Source organism: Jaculus jaculus, chromosome 1 (assembly GCF_020740685.1).
Source record: "Jaculus jaculus isolate mJacJac1 chromosome 1, mJacJac1.mat.Y.cur, whole genome shotgun sequence".
Taxonomy (NCBI): Eukaryota; Metazoa; Chordata; class Mammalia; order Rodentia; family Dipodidae; genus Jaculus; species Jaculus jaculus.
Genome location: NC_059102.1, coordinates 37,880,034 through 37,901,032, shown reverse-complemented (window position 1 = coordinate 37,901,032; position 20,999 = coordinate 37,880,034). Strand labels below are relative to the sequence as shown.

Below are 20,999 nucleotides of genomic sequence, written 5' to 3'. Positions count from 1 at the left end.
TAATTGTCATATGAGGCTAGTGGATATCACACTGGGCAATGCTACCATAGAACAGCTACATGATCACAGACAGTCTACTGGATGGTACACTTATTTAGGCCTACCTTCTAAAAGGTCTACAATTTCTGGCTCTCCTCTTCTCAGAGTAGAAGAAGTGAATAATATTAAAAGTATTCTTTCCATAGACATAACCATTGACCCTCAGGACTGTCCTGTGAGGCCCGCAGGGCAGAGTTCATTGTGTCCATTTTATAGATGAGGAAAGTAGGGCTAAATGAGTTGCACATGGTTGGTAAGTATTGGGTTAGGTATGGCTAAACTTTTTGTTGTTGTTTTTTCAAGGTAGGGTCTCAGTCTAGCCCAGACTGACCTGTAATTCACTATGTAGTCTCAGGGTGGCCTTGAACTCGTGGTGATTCTCCTACCTCTGTCTCCCGAGTGCTGGGACTAAAGGCGTGCACCACCACCATTGGCACAGGTATGGTTAAACTTGAAACCAATTCTTTGCCAGGTGTGGTGATACAAGCCTATGATCCTAGCACTTAGAAGATGGAGACAGGAGGATTAGGAGTTCAAGGCCAGCTGGGCTACATGAGAACATATCTCAAAACAACTAAAACCAGTTCTTCTACTTCCACGGTCTGGGTTTTATACTGCTACACGCAGCTGCTAGAAATAACATTACCTTCGAGGTCTTTGTTTTGTGCATGCATGCTACCATAAAAGCTCAGGGCTTCCAGAATGGGGTCAACAGGCCTCTGTGGGGTTCTCATCGATTGGCTGACTTTTGAAGTGAATGATAGCTAAATTCCATAAACAGCATAGTTTGTCAGCTCTAGACTTAGGAGGCCTTGAGATTCGAATTCTGTCTCACTTGTTTACTATTCATGTCCATTACCTGTTTCCTCTTCTCTAAATGGGGGAGATATGTAGGGAATATGGTGCACAGTTCCTGGTGCATATCAATGCTCAATATATAACAATCATCTGGGGTGATTGGCAGAACTCACAATGCACTGTCATGTGCAATAGGCTAGTGAGGCTTTAGGACAAGTCATTACAGTGAACCCTTCTTTACAATTGATGTAGCCAATCTCAAGGTCATACAACCAGAGAGTTGTACATCCAGGGCACGGTCTCAAAGCTATCCGAACTCCAAGTCTGTGCTTTTCTTACTATATATAACGTTGCTTTTCCAGAAAAGTAGGGAGTAGTGAGCCCCAAGGCATAGCTTGAGAAGGTTTAGCTATCCCTTTTGATTCCACCTTCCTCTCTTGTTTGAAATGGGCAATTAATGTTCTTTTAGTTTTTATGTCAAGGGCTGTGGGAGTCAGTGTTGAGTGTTCTCTTCTGCGGCCACTACCACCCTTATACTCTGCCCTGCCGGGAGGGATGCACTGCCTGCAGGACGAGAAGCAGCCCCAGCCTCAGAAGCCTGCCGATCAAACAACCTCCTTCTGAGCTGTCTTGATCCCCGCTCTCCCTTCCCTCCCCACCCCGCACCTCCGTGGTCCCAGAGGGTGAGGCCACAGACAGCATGCCGGAACCACAGCCAAGCCAGCCAGGTGGTGGCTGACTGCAAAGGAACACAGACCTGTGAGTGAGAACATATGCTGGTCCCAGTCACTGGGCTTGGGGAGTTATTCGTCATACAACCATATCACTGCAAAAGCTGATTAATATATCTGTCAAACTCAGGGTGGGAGGCACTTACCCTGCCACAACGATCTCAAAGTCCCCGTCATGGTCCACATCAGTCACTGCCACACCATAGTTGAGCTGGGTGGGGTTGCTGTCATAGTCAGGGGGCAGAATCGAGTTGGTGACTGCAGTGAACATGGGTTCAGCCCTCTGGGATCCATCAGTGAGGGGCAGAAACCACAGGAGCAGTAATATCCTGGACATCTGAAACCAAAAGTTACAAGCATTACTGAAGGATCCAGAGCTCAAGGCACCTAGCGAATCCAGTCCCAGGGAGGACATATGGGCCTTTCTTCCCCACTGTGGGACTTGGCCATTCCTGGGCTGCTGTGTTTCTGTAAGCCCTGCCCTCGACCCTCTTAGTAAAACTGCAACCTGCCACTATCACAGTAGGTTAGCCTTGTCCTGTTCTGCTTTCGACACTTCTATAGTACCCATCATTATTAAATGTGCAATGCAGTTGACTCATGCATTACACTTATTTACTGACTGTCTCCCTCTGCTAGAACATAAGCTCCACTTAGGTGAGGATCTTTGTCTATTTTACTCACCGATATGCACCAACCTAAGGACAGGGTGCATAAGGGGCAATTAATACATTTTGTGGAAGGAAAGAAGGAAGGAAGAAGAGAAGAAAGGAAAGAAGGGAAAGGGAATATATATGTAAGTATCTTCTGGGAGAAAAACTCGGAGAATGCAGAAAATAACAGATCTCAAACAGTACAGAGGTGGGGTGAGACCCCAAGAGGAATCAGGTCTAGAACAACAGCAGAGCTTGTGAAGGATTGGCTTCCTGTGGGACATACCCCACAGGGAGCCTGGAAGTTTCCCCGAGCCAAGATCCTTCCCTAGGGCAGCTGGCCATTGCCTCCAGACTAAGAAACAGTCAGGGGATGCATTCCAGCAAGGTTTGGTGGGTAGCACATCATTCACTTGGACAAATTAAACCATTGCGTGCGTGTTTTATTATAAATTAATTATGTATAATGCATTGTATAATTCATTATTATATCCCTAACATAACTCAGGGTGTTGCCAAGCAGCCTGGGGCCATGGAAGCCAGTGGCACTCACCCAAGAGACAGCTGAGAATGGCCAGGGAGGTGGGATGACTCCATCCACGCTCCAAGTGAGAGAAAGGAAGACAGTTAGAGTGCTGAAGATGACGTCATTCTGAGACTCTGCCCATGGGCATAGGATGGGATCTCCCCAGTGGGCTCCTGGGACAAGTCCCAGAAGCCTGTGCACAGCCAGTCCCACAGGCAAAGCGCTACATTCCTGCCTTCAGAAGGCAGCAAACCTCCTTCAGATGGAACTGGGGCTGCTGGCTTGTCAGTGCCGCTGGCAGCACAGAGCAAGGCTGAGTGGAGCTGACATCTTAATGAAGGAAGAGCAAAGACAATCTGAAGACTGTCTCCCCATATGGAGACAGACAGTGCTGCCAGCAAATGAACTTACTCCAGGTCAAAGACCCAGAGACCAAGTGGGGCCCCAGCCACTGCCTTCAGAGCCAAACAAGATTGGAAGACTCCCTGATGTCTAGCTAGAGGGTGGCTTGGGGGCAGGGCTCTGTAACAGAGCAGAACTACCTGGAGGAACCACTCAGGGAAGGAAGCTTTTGTAGCAAAGGACATATGTTGGGAGTCATGTCACCAAATTACAAATTTTGGACTGAACCTCGTCCTTCCAAATTACAGAGTTGTCTGGAACTGACAGCTTCTACTGGGCTGTTGAATCGCTAAAGGCACATGCATTATAGCCAGAGTTCTGCAACTTGGTAGGAAGGCTGACAGGATAAAACAAACCCATACCTGTATTAATGAGCAGCTAGGAGTGGGTATAAAGGTACTTAATATCCAAGAGTAGTCATATTGAAGTGTAGCTTAGACTGAAGGTCACTGGACTTTTCTGACAGCGTGTCTTTCTACTTGAGAGCCAAATCTGATTGGTAGTGTGTGGAGTGATCAGCTTATAATATCTGCAGTGGATATGGAAGAGAGATGTGGCATCAGGCATGCCTTCTAGAAGCTAGTCAGTTCCTTCTAGAACCTGTACCTGCAATGTGGGTTGCTGGCAGCAAGGATCAGGTCCTAGGAGAGTAATCCATGCCTAATTGGTAGAAATTTCTAATGAAGACCACAAGGGGCAAGACCCATGACCCAGCCTCTTGATTTTTCTGATAAATAAATTACACACCAATGGACTGACCTGTTTAACTTAATGATCTTGACAAGTCACAGTCCCCTTTGTCCCAGCTTTCTCTGAAATGAAGGTTTGAGAAGAGACCTTTTAGGGTCACTTCTGGCTCCAAAATTCTATAAGGGAGCAAATGATTTTTGCTGTTGTTGTTGTTTTGAGAAACACATCTTCAGTGGCCTCCACCCAATATCCAGCAGCTGCTTCTATAAACTTTCAGACCAACCTATATGGCTTTCCTTCCTGAGAATATCAAGCGTATTTTTAATGCAACAGCTTTCTAGTAGGATTCTGCAGTCATTCTCTCAAAAGGCCAGGGTAGGAGAGAATCGTGTCATTGATAATGTAGAATCGGAATTTGCACAGCAATGTAGACAAATGGATGGTTTCTGCTAAGGGAAGCAGGGAGTGGGGTGTTGAGAATGAGTCCCTTACATTTTGTTCGTCTGCCAAATGTACCCCAGTCATCCACCACTGCATCTGCTAGGGACCAGTAAGAAGCTAGGTGATGGACTATCTGATGCTAGATCAGGAAATAGTTATGGCGAGGAAGCTTAGGGAAAGACGCTGTATGTCTCTACCCTCTCCTTTCAGATCCAAATGGTGGTCATCGCTCCACATCCTGGATGTTCCGAGTGGTCCACAGAGCAGCAGTATTCAGGATTCTGTTAGAAATGCAGGATGTTGGGCCCACCCCAGATCTGGAAAACCAGAATATATCCATTTTAACAAGCTCTCAGGTGATCTGAATGCATGTTAATATTTAAGAAACATTTCTCAGTCTTGGCTGTACATTGGAATCATTTAGGGAGCTTTAAGAAATATCCTCATGCCTGACAATGATCTCTTAGATAAGACAGGAAAAGCACGCACAACAAAAGAAAACAGAGAGATGAAATGGACTGCATCAAAATTAGAAACTTCAGTGCAAAGGGCACTATGAAAAGTGAGAAAAGGCAACCCACAGAACAGTAGAAAATCTTTGCAAATCATACAGTGAGTAAGGTATTGATATCCAGAATATGTCAATAAAGAACTCAAAAAACACAATAGGGGTGGAGAGATTGCTCAGTGGTTAAGGTGCTTGCCCACAAAGTCTAACAACTGTTGCTCATTTCTCCGGTACCCACATAAAGCCAGATGTACAAAGTACCACATGTATCTGGAGTTTGTTTGCAGTGGCTAGAAAGCCCTGGTGCACCCTTTCTCTCTTTCTCTGTCCTTGGAAATAAACAAGTAAGTAAATAAATAAATAAAATTACAACACCTAAAAGTAATTTGACTCTGAAACTTAAAAAAACAAAACAAAACACAACAGGGCTGGAAAGATGGCTTAGCAGTTAAGGTGCTTGCCTGCAAAGCCAAAGGACCCACATAAGCCAGATGCACAAGGTGGCTCATGTGCCTGGAGTTTGTTTACAGTGGCTGGATGCCCTGGCACACCTATTCTCTCTCTCTCTCTCTTTTTCTCTCTCTCTCTCTCTTCATCTCTCTCAAATAAATAAATAAAAATATTTCTAAAAACCCACAACAATGAAACAACTTGATTCACAGTGGGCAAAGGACTTGATTATACATTTCTCCAATGATAGACAGATGGCCGATCAGAACATGAACATCATTAATTACCTAGTAAATGTACATCAAAACCACAATGAACTATCATTTCACTCACATTAAGATGGATATTATAATAATAAAAGACCAGAAAATGACAAGTGCTTATGAAGATGTGGAGAAACTGGAACACTGTGCATTGTGGGTGGGAACAGGAAATGGCATGGCTGCTATGGGAGAGAATGTGGTGTTTCTTCAAAAATCTGAATAGAATTACTACGTGATTTAGAAATTTCACTCCCCCCCCACAACAAAAAGACTGAAGTAAGAAACAGATTTTTTAAAACTTCTATTTGCATTGATTTTATGCTAGGCTATCTTTTTCTTGTGTGAAACCTCTTCTGGCTCCAGAACAGATGGGCTCCTTTGCGTGAGGATGGTTTCAGCATGATGGGGGAGCTCCTGGGTGGGTTCATCCGGCCCTGAGCTCTGTCACAGAGGTGGTGCACCTTGGGCACCTTGTTCACCTGACTATGTTCAATGACCAGAGAGTCGAGGTCTAAACTCTTAAGCTCGACATTACACTGCAGTTTGGAAGCAAGTGCGGCGAAAATCCGTCACTCTTTTTGGTCATCAACCCTGTGTCCAACCCCAGTCTTTAGCGTGGGCATACCGACCAGCTCACCCATCATGCTCCTGGCATGATACATGCTGCTTCTTGAAAGTGGCAGTGGCTTTTTGGTGGCCACTTTTGGATAAGTGTACCCCTGATGACCTGGGAAGTTTCATGTGCTCTTAAAGTGAACACGAGGATTTGAACCTCTTTAGTTGCATGATTTGTGGGGCTTTCTGAGTCAAAAGAGTACGTCGCCTCAGGTCACTCACAGGAAGAGTGAGGGCTACTGGGAGAATTCATGAAAACTCAGAAACAGCTATCTGTACACCCATATTCACAGCAACATTACTCACAGCAGTCAAAAGGTGAGAGCAACCCAAGCGCCCACGGATGGAAGGAGGAATAAACAAAAGATGGCATATACTATGACAGAATATTAGAACATTCTGGTACATACTTCAATGTGGGTAAATCTTGAAGGTATTTTGCCAGGTAAAGTAAAATAAGATGGTCATAGAATGACAAAAATTATTTGACTCCATTTGTATGAGGTATCTAGAGTAGTCAAGTTCATACAGATAAAGCGTAGAATGTGTAGGGCCAGCGTGGTGGTGCACGCCTTTAATCCCAGCACTTGGGAGGCAGAGGTAGGAGGATCACCAAGAGTTCGAGGCCACCCTGAGACTACATAGCAAGATCCTACCTCAAGAAAACAAACAACAATAATAATAATAAAAGAAAGTAGAATGTGGTTGCTAGAAGCTGAGGAGAAGGAACAGTGGGGAGTCAGTGTTTAATGAGTAGAGAGTTTCAGTGGGAAGATGAAAGGTTCTGCAGACGGATGGTGCTGATGGCTGTACCACACCAAGAGTGTACTTCATGCCACGGAACTGTTGGCTGGAATATGATTAAATGGTAAATCTCATTCTGCACATTTTACTACAATAAAAAACACTGTTGCTGGGTCTTATCTCAAAATATTCTGACTTAATTGACCTGGGATGGAGTCTGGGCATAAGATTTTTACAAATTACCACATGGTTCTAATATGTTACAAATTTTGAGAAACACTGTCTACACAAGCGCTTCACACTTCTCAAACTTTAATGTGTCCATGCATCATCTGGTGGACTTGTTAGAATGCAGATTCTCCTTTAATAACTCTGCCATACAACCTGAGATTCTCTATTTCTAACAAGCTCCCAAGCAGATGCTGGCTCATAAAACACTCATTGAAGAGCAAGGCTCTACACCACAGTCCCCAGAGTCATGAGACCAAGATATAGACTCCAGTGAAAGTCTGAGACTGATTCAAGAATCTACTACTTTGCCCCTAGAGGTGCACCTAGAGGTGCTGAGGCCAACTGTAGCACTATACAGTCCTCAGGGCTGCTCGGGCTCAGATCCCCATTATATACTCAAAGTACCAGCTGTCTTCAGTTCAAGGTTAAATTACCACGAACAATAGGGAATGAGAGGGATTCCAACTTTAATTTTTGCAAAGAAGTGAGAAGAGGGAGAGGTTTGGATCTGGATGAAGGTCAGATCAGAGACAAAAAGAGGCAGATACCATCAAAGGGCCAAGGCCAGAGAAAAGCGTATGGGCAGGAGTCTGCAGGCCAAGAGACAGGCGCATGCCAACATGTTCCCAGAACCTATCATAGGAGGTGTGCTATTAATATTGTTAAATGAAGGAAGGAAGGAAGGAATATGTCCAAATGATAATGTGAATCAGCAGAAACGGCTTGCAACTTGTCATAGGTGTCTAAAAACTGTTCTTTCTCTAAAGCAATGCTGCTCAAACTGTAATGTGCTTGGCAATCACCTGAGGATCTAAAACAGATCTGGCATGTCTGATAAGCTGTCAGGCAATGCACAGGCCACTCCACCCCCGCGATGCAGGAGAAGCACCTGGAGTCTACCCCAGGGAGAGCCAAGACCTAGGCTGCAGCCGCGTGATTTCATTGGTGTCTGGATCTGAATGTTGTATCTTTGGTCACGCTGCCCCACTGATGCTAAAGGGCAGTCTGGGATGAGAACTGCTGCCCCAGACTCTGGGTCCCCTGATGAAAGTAGACTACAATCTTATTTGAAGTGAAAAATGTTTCTGCTCTCCAAATTCATCATAGACTTGTTGAACTATAGGAAGAAAATCTATTTAGCTGGAGAGCGTCAATGGAGGCGGAGGATATGAAGTCTGGGAAAGAAAACAGAGGAGGCTCGTGCTGCCTGAAGCAGAAGGGTGGTGTGTGCCCGGAGTGACCTCACGTTTGATATGCTTTGCCCGGGAGCCTCCTGTCACACCATGGTGAACATCTGAATCCTTTGGGAGAACAGGAAGAGAAGTTAAAAATAGAATGGAAAGTGGGTTGAGTGGAACATTGCTGTTTTCTTGAATGCTTGAGCATCAAGCACCTGCTACATAGTAGAGCACTACGAACTGTACTCATCTACAGAAGCAGTACTGGAACGGTGCACAAAGCCCCACGTGTGTGGGCCTGTACGCAGTACCGCTGCTCTAGAACACAGTGCACAGTGGGCACAGACTTCTACCACAGGTGCAGTGAGTTTCAGGAATACAAGGACGAACACAAACTGGTCCTTGCCCTCACAGGGCTCTGCCAACACATACTGGAGTCGGTATAGCATGCTTTGTAGAGACCACAGAAAGCTCTCTAGGGACAGGGCAGCCCAGAGGAGGCGAGGCTAAACATCACTGGTGGAGTTTTGGTAAAGGTGCACTAGGCCAGAATGCACGATGCTTTTGTAAGGAATGTCTCCTGCAGGGCAGCTGGGAACACAAGGGAAAAACATGTTGCTGGCTACAGGTAGAACTGAATCAGGATGATTTCTCCAAAATGCTCCATAAAAGCCGGTGGTGGCGCACGCCTTTAATCCCAGCACTCAGGAGGCAGAGGTAGGAGGATCACCTTGAGTTCGAGGCCACCCTGAGACTCCATAGTGAATTCCTGGTCAGCCTGGGCTAGAGTGAGACCCCACCTCGAAAAACCAAAAACAAACAAACCAAACAAAAAATAAATAAAATGCTCCGTAAGTGAACTTTTTGAACAATCCTCAGTAAGATGGACCCAAAGAGAGTCAAGACAGAGTCCAAAGCTTGGAGTCAGCGACTTGGAACTGGCTCTCAAGTCCAGCACAAACCGACCAGTGACCTTGGGCGTGCTCTTCCACCTTGCTGATCTTGGATGTCCTCATCTGTAATGTGGGATCACCTGACCGGCAGTGATGAAAGTTAAGTGGACTCCAGGGAAGGTCTGGCAGAGGGCCCAGTGGGAGGCAGCCGGGGTGCACCTCGTTTTTCACAGGGTGGAGAGTCTTCAGACATTGGTTCTGGGTCACATGCACCGAACTCACTTTTCTGTGGCCTCGGGACTTTCTTGAATTGGGTCTGAAAACTGGTAACCAAGCAACCTGGATTCTCCGCCGTGGGGTCAGGCAGCTGCAGGAGAGGCTTCCAGGGCAATTTCCAGGGCATACAGTTCTTTTGCAATTATCGAAAGAGCAAGGACACGCCCCACGCTCTCACAAAAGCAGGAAGCCCAAATGTTGGGAACAAGCAGAAAATGCAGACCCTTTTCAGACACTTGTCAGGGAGCTGATTCACAAGGGAGAGAGGCAGCTGCAGGAACACTCTGCCCCTTACGGGATGGGCCACCAAATCTGCAGAGACCCACAAAAGAGCTCCTAGAATGAAAGCACCACTGGAGAAGAGCTGACCAAGCAGCCCAGCTCACTCACCCCCAGCAACACTTCCTGCACACCCACAGGAACATGGAAGGGTGCTGGGGTCCTGAGGAGAAGGTCACTCAGCATTTGCAGGGTACTCTGAGGAGGAGGGAGCACAGAGAACCCTAAGTGATCCCATTGGGGCGCTGATAGCACTTTCCAGAAGGAAAGTGCCCTAGTTGGATGCTGAAGTTAGCTGGAGCAGGAGAGGCTGAGGAGGAGGGAAGGAACAGCAATGCAGAGGGCAGATGCCTACAGTGACTTGGGGATCCAGCTGCCCTCCTGATCTGCCCTCTGGGAATTGTGGTCTCCAGGCTCCATTGCCTGGAGAGGAAGCACTTACTCCCTACTCTTGAAGCCCCTCCAAAGGACCTGCCATTGACCAGGGAGGTAGCCCTCAGCCAGGTGTCAATGTCCAGAGACGATTGTGGTGGTCACACCAGGGAAGGGGGCACTCCTGGTATCCTATGAGTAGACGTCAAAGTTGCTGCTGAGTGTCCTACAATGCATGTGACAGTCCCCAGAACAAAGACTCATCCAAGTCTCAAGTGTCAATGTGACAAGACTGAGAAACCCTACCTAGAGCAATGATCTCATCCCACTCCCACCTAACTGGCTGGTGAAAAAGAGCTAGGCTTGGGGTACCCTGTGGACCTGGTTGCTGCAGAGGCCACTTATGCCTAGGCCGGGTGTGGCTGAGCAGCTTTACCCATGGCCATCCACCCATGAGGGCCTATACTGGGAAGGGGCAGGGAACCAGCATGCCTACAGAACCCACACCCAAGCCTGTCAGGTATCTGCATTGATAACAAAGGTACCGTTTCACCTCCATCTGTCTGAGTCCAGCTACCTCATCCCCACTGGCCCTCAACTGAGTGAGGAAGTGGGAAGCTGTTCACTTGGTCAAAGCCAACTGGGCCACACAGGCTGGAAATCTGGCATCCTGCATGCATTTCATTCACAGCCTCTACATCATGGAATCAAGTCTTTGTCGACCTCCCAGCATTTCCAGTTGGCATTTGCTCCCTTCATCCTTCCCCTGAACAAGAGCCACGCTTGCTAACTCTTCCTCTCTCCTCTCCTTGCTTCCATGCACTTGCCAGTGCCCTCTTTTTGCCTCAGAGCTGGGCATGGGCTCTTCAGCCTCATTCACAGGAACTTGAGTCCAAAGCAGAGAGGCACACAGCTGTGATTTCACGAGCAAGAATGGACATTAATGACAACACATGCACTTATCTGTGACTGTGTGCCTGCCAGGCATGACGGTGACCCTTCACGTTCAATTCTCATAGTAACCCTGCGAGGTGCAAACTGCTGTGGCCTCGTTTTACAGATAAGTAAGCTAAGGTTCGGAGAGGTTAAGTAACCTACCCAAGATTACAAACTAGTCTACAGTGGGCCCAATATTTGTGTTTAAATAAACTAGCTCCAGAATCGATAGACAGAGGCACTACAGTAAACAGGTGTTTTTCACTCAACCAAAGTTGTCTTAAGTCAAGTGAGACAGAAGTTCCTGGGGAGACTTAGGAGAGAGGCAATGAGGAGCTAGCCACAGGGACAAGGTGGAGACCATGCTCCAGGCTGAGAAGACCACCTGTGTGTGTGTGTGTGTGTGTGTGGTGGAGTTGCAGGTTGTATAGAACAAGGAGGCTCAGCCTGGTGGGAGCAGGACCCCTGCTGAGGAGGGGGTGAAAGGGTGATGCAGCTGGAGCGGTATGGTAAGAGGAGCAGGGCAGAGCTGGGCGGTGGCACAGCATGGTGGTGTGGCTCAGCAGAGATCCCTGGGCCCCATACCAGCACTGGGGGAGAAGAGTGAGAGGAAGGGAGGCACACAGTAGCAGTGCTGGAGGCCCAGAGAAGGACAGAAGCAGAAAACTAGTGGGCGAATACTGTGGTTCCAGTGAGAGGGAATGCTGGAGCTGCTATGTGCGCATTCATTCGGGGCTGCATGTAACCGGCTTCATGCTATGTACTGTGCTGGGCACTAGGAAAGCACCAAGGATGAGAGAAAGGCCCTGTGCCAGGGAGTGCACATTCCAACACCTCAGTTCTGCTTCTGTGCCCTGCTCCCGCTCCTGGACCCCTGTATTGCAAGCCTGGAAGAACTAACTACAGGCTTTTGCATCCCAAGCCCAGAAGCCAACATGCCCTGTAGTTTCACTGGTTGGTTTCCCTCCTCTGTGGTTCTGAGGATCAAACCCAGAGCCTTGTGTGTGCTAGACGAAGCGTCTACTACTGGGCTATCCATCCCTAGCTCTGTCCCATCTCTTCAACAATAAGAAAACACAGAACTTCCTCTGTTTCCCTTCGCATGGAAAGTGCTACAGACATGCCCTGTGACAGTAGAGAGAGGAGGCTTGGGTCTTTTCCAGGAAAGGGCAAAAAGAACACCCAGAAGACCCAGGCCAGGTATCCCAGAGTACATCCGGCTGAGAAGGGTACTTGTGAAAGGGAGAAGATGCACGGAGCCTCCCAGCCTTAAGCCCAAGGCAGAGTAGGATCTTAATAAATATTATTAATTGCTTAGGCTTTCTGTCCTGTAAAATGGGAAGACAGACTCATTGGCTGCTGTGAAAATAAAGTGATACTAGCACATGTTAACTTCTGAGCATAGTGTGGGGCATGGAAAACACCCACACAAGGTAGGTAATGGTAACAGTAATGACACTATTACTACCAGTGACAGATGCTTGCTGCCTGAACAAATGCATCTCAAGAGATGGGGCCAGGCACACAGGTGCCCCTTCTAGGAGTGGCTGTCAGATGTTGAGTGAAATGCTCTGGACTGGAAGACTTTGAGGAATAGGTTTGCCTCTGTTACTAATTTGTCTAGGGACCCCAGTGGAGTTCTTTGACTCCTTAAACATTGCTTTCCAAACACAGAAGCCATCGGTACAGGTAGATACAGTCACTCGTTCTTCAAACATGTAGAAGAGGCCTTCCAGGTAGGATGGAGACGACGGGAGGAGCGGGCATGGTCCCTGCACGCTGGGAGCCGACAGTACGCATGCGGTGCAGGGATCTAAGTTCAGAGCAGCAACAGGTACAAAGTCCGGATGTAGCCAGTGGGAGGGAGGGATTAATGAGAGGTGTGTGGGAAGGACAGGCAGAAAAGAGTCTCTGGATTCCAGGTGGTGGAGACCTGTGCATCCAAAGCATGCGTGTGAGAAGCTTGGAGCTGGGAAAGCAGTTACTGCTGCCACAGTGCAAACCCTGCACGTGGGGGTGAGGGTGGGAGGAGGCAAGGGGAGGGGAGAACACAGCCCTGCGTGGAGGCTGAAGTTGGGGTCTGCGCAGCCTGCAACACCAAGGCAAGGAGCCTGGAGTTCCACTGTGGGGAGGTTTCCAAGTTGGGCATGGACATGATCGGACTTTCATTTCCTAAAGGGCATGTTAGCTTTGGGGCCGCAGCGTGCAGGATGTCGGCTGTGTTTCTGAACAGTGTCCCATAGGAGACCTGAATAGTCTGGGGGTGGAGGTGGGGCAGGCCACTGGATGACCTCCAAAGTTCTTTTCCAGACCTGAGAGTCTATGGGTCAGGTGTTGTTTTTTTTTAAATTTTATTTTCCCGAAATCATTTAAAATGCATTAGTGGACCTTGCTATTTAAAAGCATCCTCCTGGGAATGTTTGTATGAAGCAATGATTCACTCCCTAGTTTCTTTTCAGTGGAAATCCAAATTTCCATCTATTCCATGGGCTCAAAGCAAGGTGAAGCTGCGTGGGGGGGTGTCCGGGCAGCTGTCTATGGCCTGTGGTGGGAGGCGGCAGGGCGGGGGTGGGGGGGTGAGAGGCAGTCATGGGTGAAGAGGAGAAACTTGATCTTGCTCAAGGCTGAGCTGATCACCATCCTGGGGGGTGGGCCTCGCATAGGGTCTGAGAACTGTGTTAACCAGCGGGGCACTGCAGGTTCACAGGACCCCGAATACTAGCTCTGGGAAAGAGGCTAGGAGGGAGGCAGGCCTGACGGACTGAGGCCACTTTGGAGGTCCATGTTAATACCACAGGCCTCTTTGGGTTGCAGAATGGCCTCCTCCATTCCCTTTTCTCCTGCAAAGCCCTTCCACTTGCCAAGCATCATGCTAGGTGCTGCGTCTGTAGCTGAAAACAAATGACACGGCGCACCTCCCCCACGCCACGGACAAGGCAGTGTCTCCTTCTTGGGGCTCTTATATCTACCTTTGCAAAGACCTCTTTGGATGAGAGGTGCGTGGCCGTGATGTCTAACAGGAGCGGTTCTTAAGAGGCTAGGGTGAAAGCAGAGCCGACTTCAAAGAGAAAGAGTCTGTGGTCCTGTCTCATCTCTAGATCCCATTGTCCCCAGCTGTGAAAAAGAACTGGATGAGGATATTTCCAAATCTCTCCATCCATAACACGCTGTGATTCTGTTGCAATGCTCTGGTCCAGTGTTCTCAATCTTGGTACCACTGTGGACGATGAGGAGGGCTGGGCCCAGCTTCGGGAGCCTGATCACCAGAGACCCAGGGACCTGCCTCCATCTGGGCTCCCAGATGTTTCTGGCAAGGATTTAGCTGGGGACTCCCCACTCCCCAGCACAGATAACAGGCTTGCACTCTCGGTCCTCTGAAGGAAGCTTCAAGCTCTTCCAACCCTGAGCAAGGAGGGGAGGAACACTGTAGGGCAGGACACAGAGAATTCCAGCTGAGGCTGTCCCGCCCACCCTGCCAGAGCTGTGTTACTCAGCTAAGGTAGAAATTCTGGGTCCCTGACCTATGCCCCTCCTGAGAGTGACATCAGGATCGGTAAGACATGACTGTTCATTTAGGACAGACACAGCAAAGGAGGCTGGGAGGCCGAGGCTGAATCTCCACTGAGGTGTTGCTTTCAGTTGGAGGAGCTGATATAAGGGACAGAAAAGATCCCTGCAGTCCCTCCTCTGGTCACCAGGACCATCGTCCTTCAACTCAGCAGCGATTCCTTGACCTTGTAAGCAGTGCACTTGTTTGGTGCACAGAAAGATAACAGTAACTAGAAACAACAGTGAGGGTCATTTTACACTCTCTGCACTCTCCATTCTTCTGTGGCTAATTAAAGCAATATGTCAAAATGTCCCTTGGAAGAGATCTTTAAGAATATGTCTGTTAAGTAAACAAGGTTTTACTAATTAATGTTCCACCTTCCCATCCTTCACTGAAGTTCCTTGCAGAAGTTCCCAGTGCCAGGGCAGCTGAGCAGGAAAGGGTGCCAGGGAGGGGAGTCACAATCTCCCCTCCCTAGAGGGAGTGGGGACAAATCCAGTCGCCTGCCATTTGTGGAGCTATCAGTTTCTCCTCCGGATGTTGATCAGATTTCCTGGGCTGGAACCAACCCACAGGGCCAGGGGACTGGAATTTTGCCAAGAAGCAAGCGCTTTGCTTTGTGCGAAGTCCACATGATTTCCTTCAAGGAAGTTTTTTGTCTTTTTTTAATTAATTTTTTTTTTTTTTAGGTATCTTGGGGGTTTTGAATGGCAAATCTTTGGACTTTCTCTAAGGAGCATAATATCCTTATATTTTGTTAAGACCACCCCCCTGCACAAATACACCCCAACAAATGCATGAGAATGCTGACAAACCCCTGCTCACCGCGAAAATATCAGTCTAATGTTCTGCAGTGAGTCGGTGGCTCAGAAATAGAACTTTCTAAACCCCCAAATTTGTAATCATAGCAATATTAATAATAATCTCCTTATAATTTTCTGAGTGTTTTCACAGCTCGTGTTTATTCCTCACAACAACTTTGGGGGAGTCTGGATAAGTCAGTGTCAAAATAGCAGACCTGAGTTCCAGGCTAGCTCTGTGCTTCACTTGCTGTATGATGCAGACTGGTCCTGTCTCATCTCTAGATCCCATTGTCCCCAGCTGTGAAACAGAACTGGATGAGGATATTTCCAAATCTCTCCATCCATAACACTCTGTGATTCTGTTGCAATGCTCTGGTCCAGTGTTCTCAATCTTGGTACCACTGACCAGATAATTAGTTGTGGGGGCTTCCCTGCACACTGAAGGACGTTTAGCAGCATTCCCAGTCCCTCCCCTACTAGATGACGCTTGCAGCATCCCTTATTCCAACTGTGGCAACACTCGTTGTCTCTAGACACTGCCAAATGGCTGGGTGTGGGGGTTAAATAACCTCTCATGGGCTTCAATAAGGTCAAGATCCCGAGTGGCTCAGTGGAAGAAAGGTTTCTCTGTCCCTTCCTTTTCCCCAACCCCTTCACACCTTTTTGCACACGTTTAAAACTCAATCTTATAGTCCTTTGCCACGTTTCTTTTCTTAAATGCCCTAAGTGGACGAGGATGTTTCTGGTGTGATAATGAACCAATTGATTTCATACTTTCTCCTAAGGAGAGTTCACAGGTTTATGTCCCTTAAGCAACCAGCCAGACTCTCCAGATATCCTGAGCATAGTCCAGGCAGTCCTGGAAGCCTATCTGCAGCCTGCAGGAGGCTCAGTGAGCAGGGGTTTGTCAGCATTCTTAAATCACTGGGCTCCAAGGAAGGCGTCTCCCAGCAGAAAGATCCTTCCTTAGGAATCAATAGCTCAGGGCCCTCCATCACATTCATAATTACCCTGGGACCTGTATAATTTTTTCCTCCTAAGCATGGCAGAACCCCAAAATGAAAGGCCTGTGACAGGGGTGGGAAGAAGGAGCCCAGCAGGCTTTGTGCATGAGCCCAAATGTTTCCATGACCAGTGGCTGATGTGCAAACCTGGACACTTGGCCTTGCAGAGGAAGAAAACAGCCCCATGTGGTTCCCAGTGATCCAGCACTAATGTCCTCTTCCAACTGAACACCTCTCTGCACCTTACCCAGAAGGCACATCCCAAAGACTATCTCCCTTCATCTTTGCTGTCTTACCTCATCTCAGGGTTGCCAGCTTCACCATTCATTTAGTAGGGGAGGGAACTGAGGCACAAGGGGGTCAAGTGGTTTGTCCAAGGTCTTTCAGTCAGTAGCTGGGGAGCCAGTTTCTAAGCTTCTGTCCTTGCTACTACAATGAGAAGAGGTACCATCTAGAATGCATGAAAGACACAACCTCTTGTTTTCTATGTTTAAGATCAGTTCCAAAACTTGGCACCCTCCCCCACTAAACAAATACCCAGAGCACATACACTCTCCTTATTCTGAATGCAGTTATATCTGTCTGGACTTGGCCAGAACCAGTCAAAACCTAAGAATACAGGGGCTTTTCTCTAGCTATAGCAAGAGGCTGCTGAGCATCTCAGGCATTGTTCTTTGAGTCTCACTTAAAAGGGGTGGGGGGTATAGCTCTCTGGTGGCCTTACATTATCCTTACCTCCTCCTTCCCCTGCAAGTAAAGACCCATGCTGTCTGTAAGACTGGGAGAGATGAGCTACCTTGAGCATCTTCCTTGTCAACAAGCATCTCTTGGGTGAGCCTCAGGGTCAGAGGAGGATTGTGCCTATCAGAATTCTGGTTTGACAGCAATAGTTTCCTTAAGATGATAGGCTACCGTGTCTGCTGAGGTGCAAGGGGAATCCCAAAGACGTTCTCATAGCATACAAAGAAGCTGAGTGAAAAACAGAAGGGCAGCCCATGGACCACATGCAATGCAAGCCTGCTTCGCAGGACCTTGCTCAGGTGTCAACAGCCAGACTTGAAGAACAGAATAAAGGGCAGTGGAAATGGGAGTGTCTTCCAGGTAATCCAAGAAGGCTGAAAATGAGGGTTTTGCAAGAACGGAACACCTTAGCACTCCGACCTTGAGCTGAGAGCAGCAAGGATGGGGAAGACTGGTAAATTTCTTTGGAAAGTTCACCCAGGATCTGGCTCACCCGGGATCAAGTTTGAGGGCCCCCGCCAGCAGAGGTGTGACAGCAGTACACGTTCTGCTCTAGCATGTCTTAGAGGGAGAAAGAAAAAGCTCTGGGCCTGGTGCCCAAACTACCCAGCGAGGGCCTTCGGCACTTGTGGTTCCAGTACAGGGACAGAAAACCTAGGGTTGAATGGCTTTTGCCTGAAGATCATTTGGAATAATGAGACAAGACAGTGGAAGAAGGGGAAAGAATGAATGGGATTTTCCGAGACCTGTGCGTGTACCTTACGAGGATTTTATCTGTTCCTTACCTCCTCACTCTGACCACAGACTTAAAGGAAATTTCCCCAAATTTACTAAAGTTATTAGTGTACTGAAGTCTGGCCAGTTAGTAATTACCAGTGCTTACTATATAGAGAACATATGTCCATTTTTCACAGCACAAGGAAGCAGGTCACTGGAGTGGAAAGAGCTTCGAATAGAGAACTGGGAACCAGAGGATCTGGTCGCATCTCATCTTCCAAACAGCCATGTGACCTTGGGGGAGACACTTCCTTTACTGAACTTCAACACTACAGACTGTACATGGATGGGAATGTTGGGGATTGAGTGAGGTTGGACTAGATACTTCCCAGAGCTCCTTTCCTCTACTTTGCTGTCCTTAGATACTAGGAGCCCTTCATGGGTTCAAACAACACACCAGTACCAAGCACAAAAGAATGATCTCCGAGAGCAGGTGGGAGTATGTGCCACCTCTGTGTCCTTGGAATCTCATGCGCCCTCACCCACTGCAACTGAGATCACAGGGCCACCTGAAGTCCAGAAAGCACGTGGACACGTGGTAGAAGGGCTCCAATCACAGGATAATGGTTTCCAGCCGTGGCCTGAGCTTGCTTAAAGCAGTTAAGTTACTATGGCCAGTCAAGGGCAAGAAGTGAGAAAGTCAGTAGCCCTGAGCTAGGTGCTTTTGGCGCCCCCTAATGGACACCAAGGAGCGTGTTCTACCTCTGAGCTTCCACCAACTCTGCAGGCAACAAGGAGGCTTGAGAACCAACTCAGGCTGTCACAAGCTGTTTAATAGAACTACTTCCCTGCTGGTGGTCCATTCTCTTTGTAACAGTCTATGTTTCACTCTTTAGAACTACAAGGCCATTGGGCCACTCATTCATAGAGGAACCTACCTCTGTGCAACCATAGGATGCCTTAACTAAACATACAGGTGCCAAGGACTGAACATGAGGGTTCAGAACGCCAGGTGCAACCCAGATGGAGCAAAGGAAAGAAAGAGCAACAAGCAGGTATTTCACTGCACAAAGCCCCGGTGGAAAAGAAGGTCTTGGGAAATGCAGCAGAGAAATGTTGACTGCAGGGAGACAGAGGATGGAGCTGGGGCTTGGAAATGGATTGATAGCTCTCATAAAAGAGCTCCAGGCTGAGGCAGGTGTCCCAGGGCTTGGAACACACTCCCGTGTGCAGGGATGGGATAAGGGGAAGGATACCGTCCCAGTGCATTAGCTGCAGAGCAGGTAAACACCACCCGCCTTCAAGCTTCTCCAGAGTCCATTAGCACCAAGGGGAAACTGGAATGCTCTGGTTGTGGTTCTGTGGGCCAGTACCAAGATTCTAAACTCTCTTCCTTGCCTATTAAGTTGACTCTGGGACCTGTCACCAGGACGATGTTTCTCACCAAGCACTGAAGACAGAAAACGCTCCTTTGAGGATCATATTGGAGCCACTGCCACATTCCCACTCCTCCACTGCTCCTTCCCCACGGCTGAGGTGAGGTACAGTGTCACTCTGCATTTGTTTAAATTCAGGGGTATTTTCTGCCCCAAGTTTTCAGGGTCTCAAATTTCTTTTTCTCTTGGCACAAGAATTCTCCCCAGCCTCAAGACGGCACCACGGAGCTATGCCCACTCCAGAACTCCCCCCCCCACCCTTGCCTTATTTTCCGACTGGCTTCACTTGGGAAGTCCTGTACCCATCCCTCCTCCCAGAAGGTATCTCAAGTGCGAGTCATCAGTGTGTCCAAGAGAACCGAAGCACCTTCTGGGACTCAAAGAAGCCACGGTAGATGGACCCACGTAACAGCAACAGTATACATTAGTCATTCACGGAGGTAGCCCCCCGCCTCTAGGGGGGCTCCCCTCCCGGCTGGCATGACTTGGGATTCTTGAGTAGGTTTCTGCAGACGCGGGACTGAGCTCCCTAGTACTGTACTGCAAAGAAGCACGCTGCATTGCTGGGCATGCCCCCAAACCCGCCCGCGGCCCCGTGAAAGCCTTTGCTATGCTTCCGTGGGACCAAGGGAGACCAGCCCTCTCGGGGTCTCCTGGGATGCCTGGAGCAAGCTCGCCTGAAACAGCTGGAAAGCGAGACCACACCTCGGTCCAGCAAAAGACGGTTGGCAGCTCCACCGCGCACGGGGCTGGCTCCCGGAGCACTGAGCACTGTGTGCAGGGGAGACAGCTTAGCCTCCCCGGGGAAGGAGAGGCAGCCAGCCCCCGGGGCGCTCCTCCAGCCGAGAAGCTTAGGCACTCGGCTGAAGCTAGTGTCTTGCCCGGCCCCAAGCTGAGCCTGCCTTGGCTAGGTTACTCCCATACCCTGCACAGCCAGTTCTTCACCTGCTCCGCCCCCTCCCAGCCCCGGAACCCCCTCCCCAAACCTCTGACCTCCAGTGCACCCCAAACACCTTCCTGCCAGCGTGCGGGCTGTCACCCCTCCCACACCTCCTCGGCGCCCACCTCTCCTCCATCTCCAGCCTCGCCACCAGCCGGCGGGGAGGCTCCTCCGCGCGCCAGTCGAGTCCAGCACCTCTTGGGCAAGTTGGGAGCAGAGCCACCGCCTTGGCGGTGGGGGTCTTCCCCGTTTCCCGGCGTCATCCCAGTCAACCACCGCCCCCCCTCCCCACCACCACAGAGACACACACCCCTAGGGTGGATGGGGAGGGGTGCCCAGGGCTGGAGAAACTTTCTCGGCGGGAAGGGTTGGGGGGCTCAGGTACTCACGCCGGGGTCAGCGCTCGGAGCCATCCTCCGGCTCTTCTCCGCCCCACCGCCTGGGGGCGTCGGAGCGCGGGCGCACGCTGCCGCCCCCTCCTCTTCCTCCTCCTCCGCCGCCGCCGCCTTGCAGCTCCCAGCCCCGGTCCCGGGCTGGCCTCGAGCCTCCCGCCCCGACGCCGCGCGCTCGCTTTATACAACTCCACTCGAGCGCGCCGGGGGCTTATGTAAAGGCTGGCGGAGGCCCGCAGCCAATGGCACGGCGGCTGGAGCCGGGGCCCAGGCTTGGGGGGTGCACGCGCGGCCAATCGCGGCTCGGGGGAGCCCGGGGAGCCGGGTGGGGGAAGGGGCGCCTCCCCGCGCTGATTTAGGAGCCGGGATTGCGGCGGCGGCGGCGGCTGCC

The 20,999-nt window shown here is 49.4% G+C and overlaps 1 protein-coding gene across 2 annotated transcripts in view; it reads right to left on the bottom strand.

Annotated features, from left to right (window-relative positions):
- The window catches only part of Crtac1 (cartilage acidic protein 1), a 169,555-nt gene extending 148,817 nt beyond the window's left edge, over positions 1-20,738 (bottom strand). For both annotated transcript variants that reach the window (XM_045134200.1, XM_004669893.2), the window contains exons 1-2: positions 20,606-20,738; positions 1,715-1,905 (exon numbers count right to left, since the gene is read on the bottom strand). In XM_045134200.1, the coding sequence (XP_044990135.1) occupies positions 1,715-1,905; positions 20,606-20,629 (215 nt within the window). In that variant the 5' untranslated portion in view covers positions 20,630-20,738. The remainder of the gene's footprint in view (positions 1-1,714; positions 1,906-20,605) is intronic.
- Between the last annotated feature and the right edge of the window lie 261 nt (positions 20,739-20,999).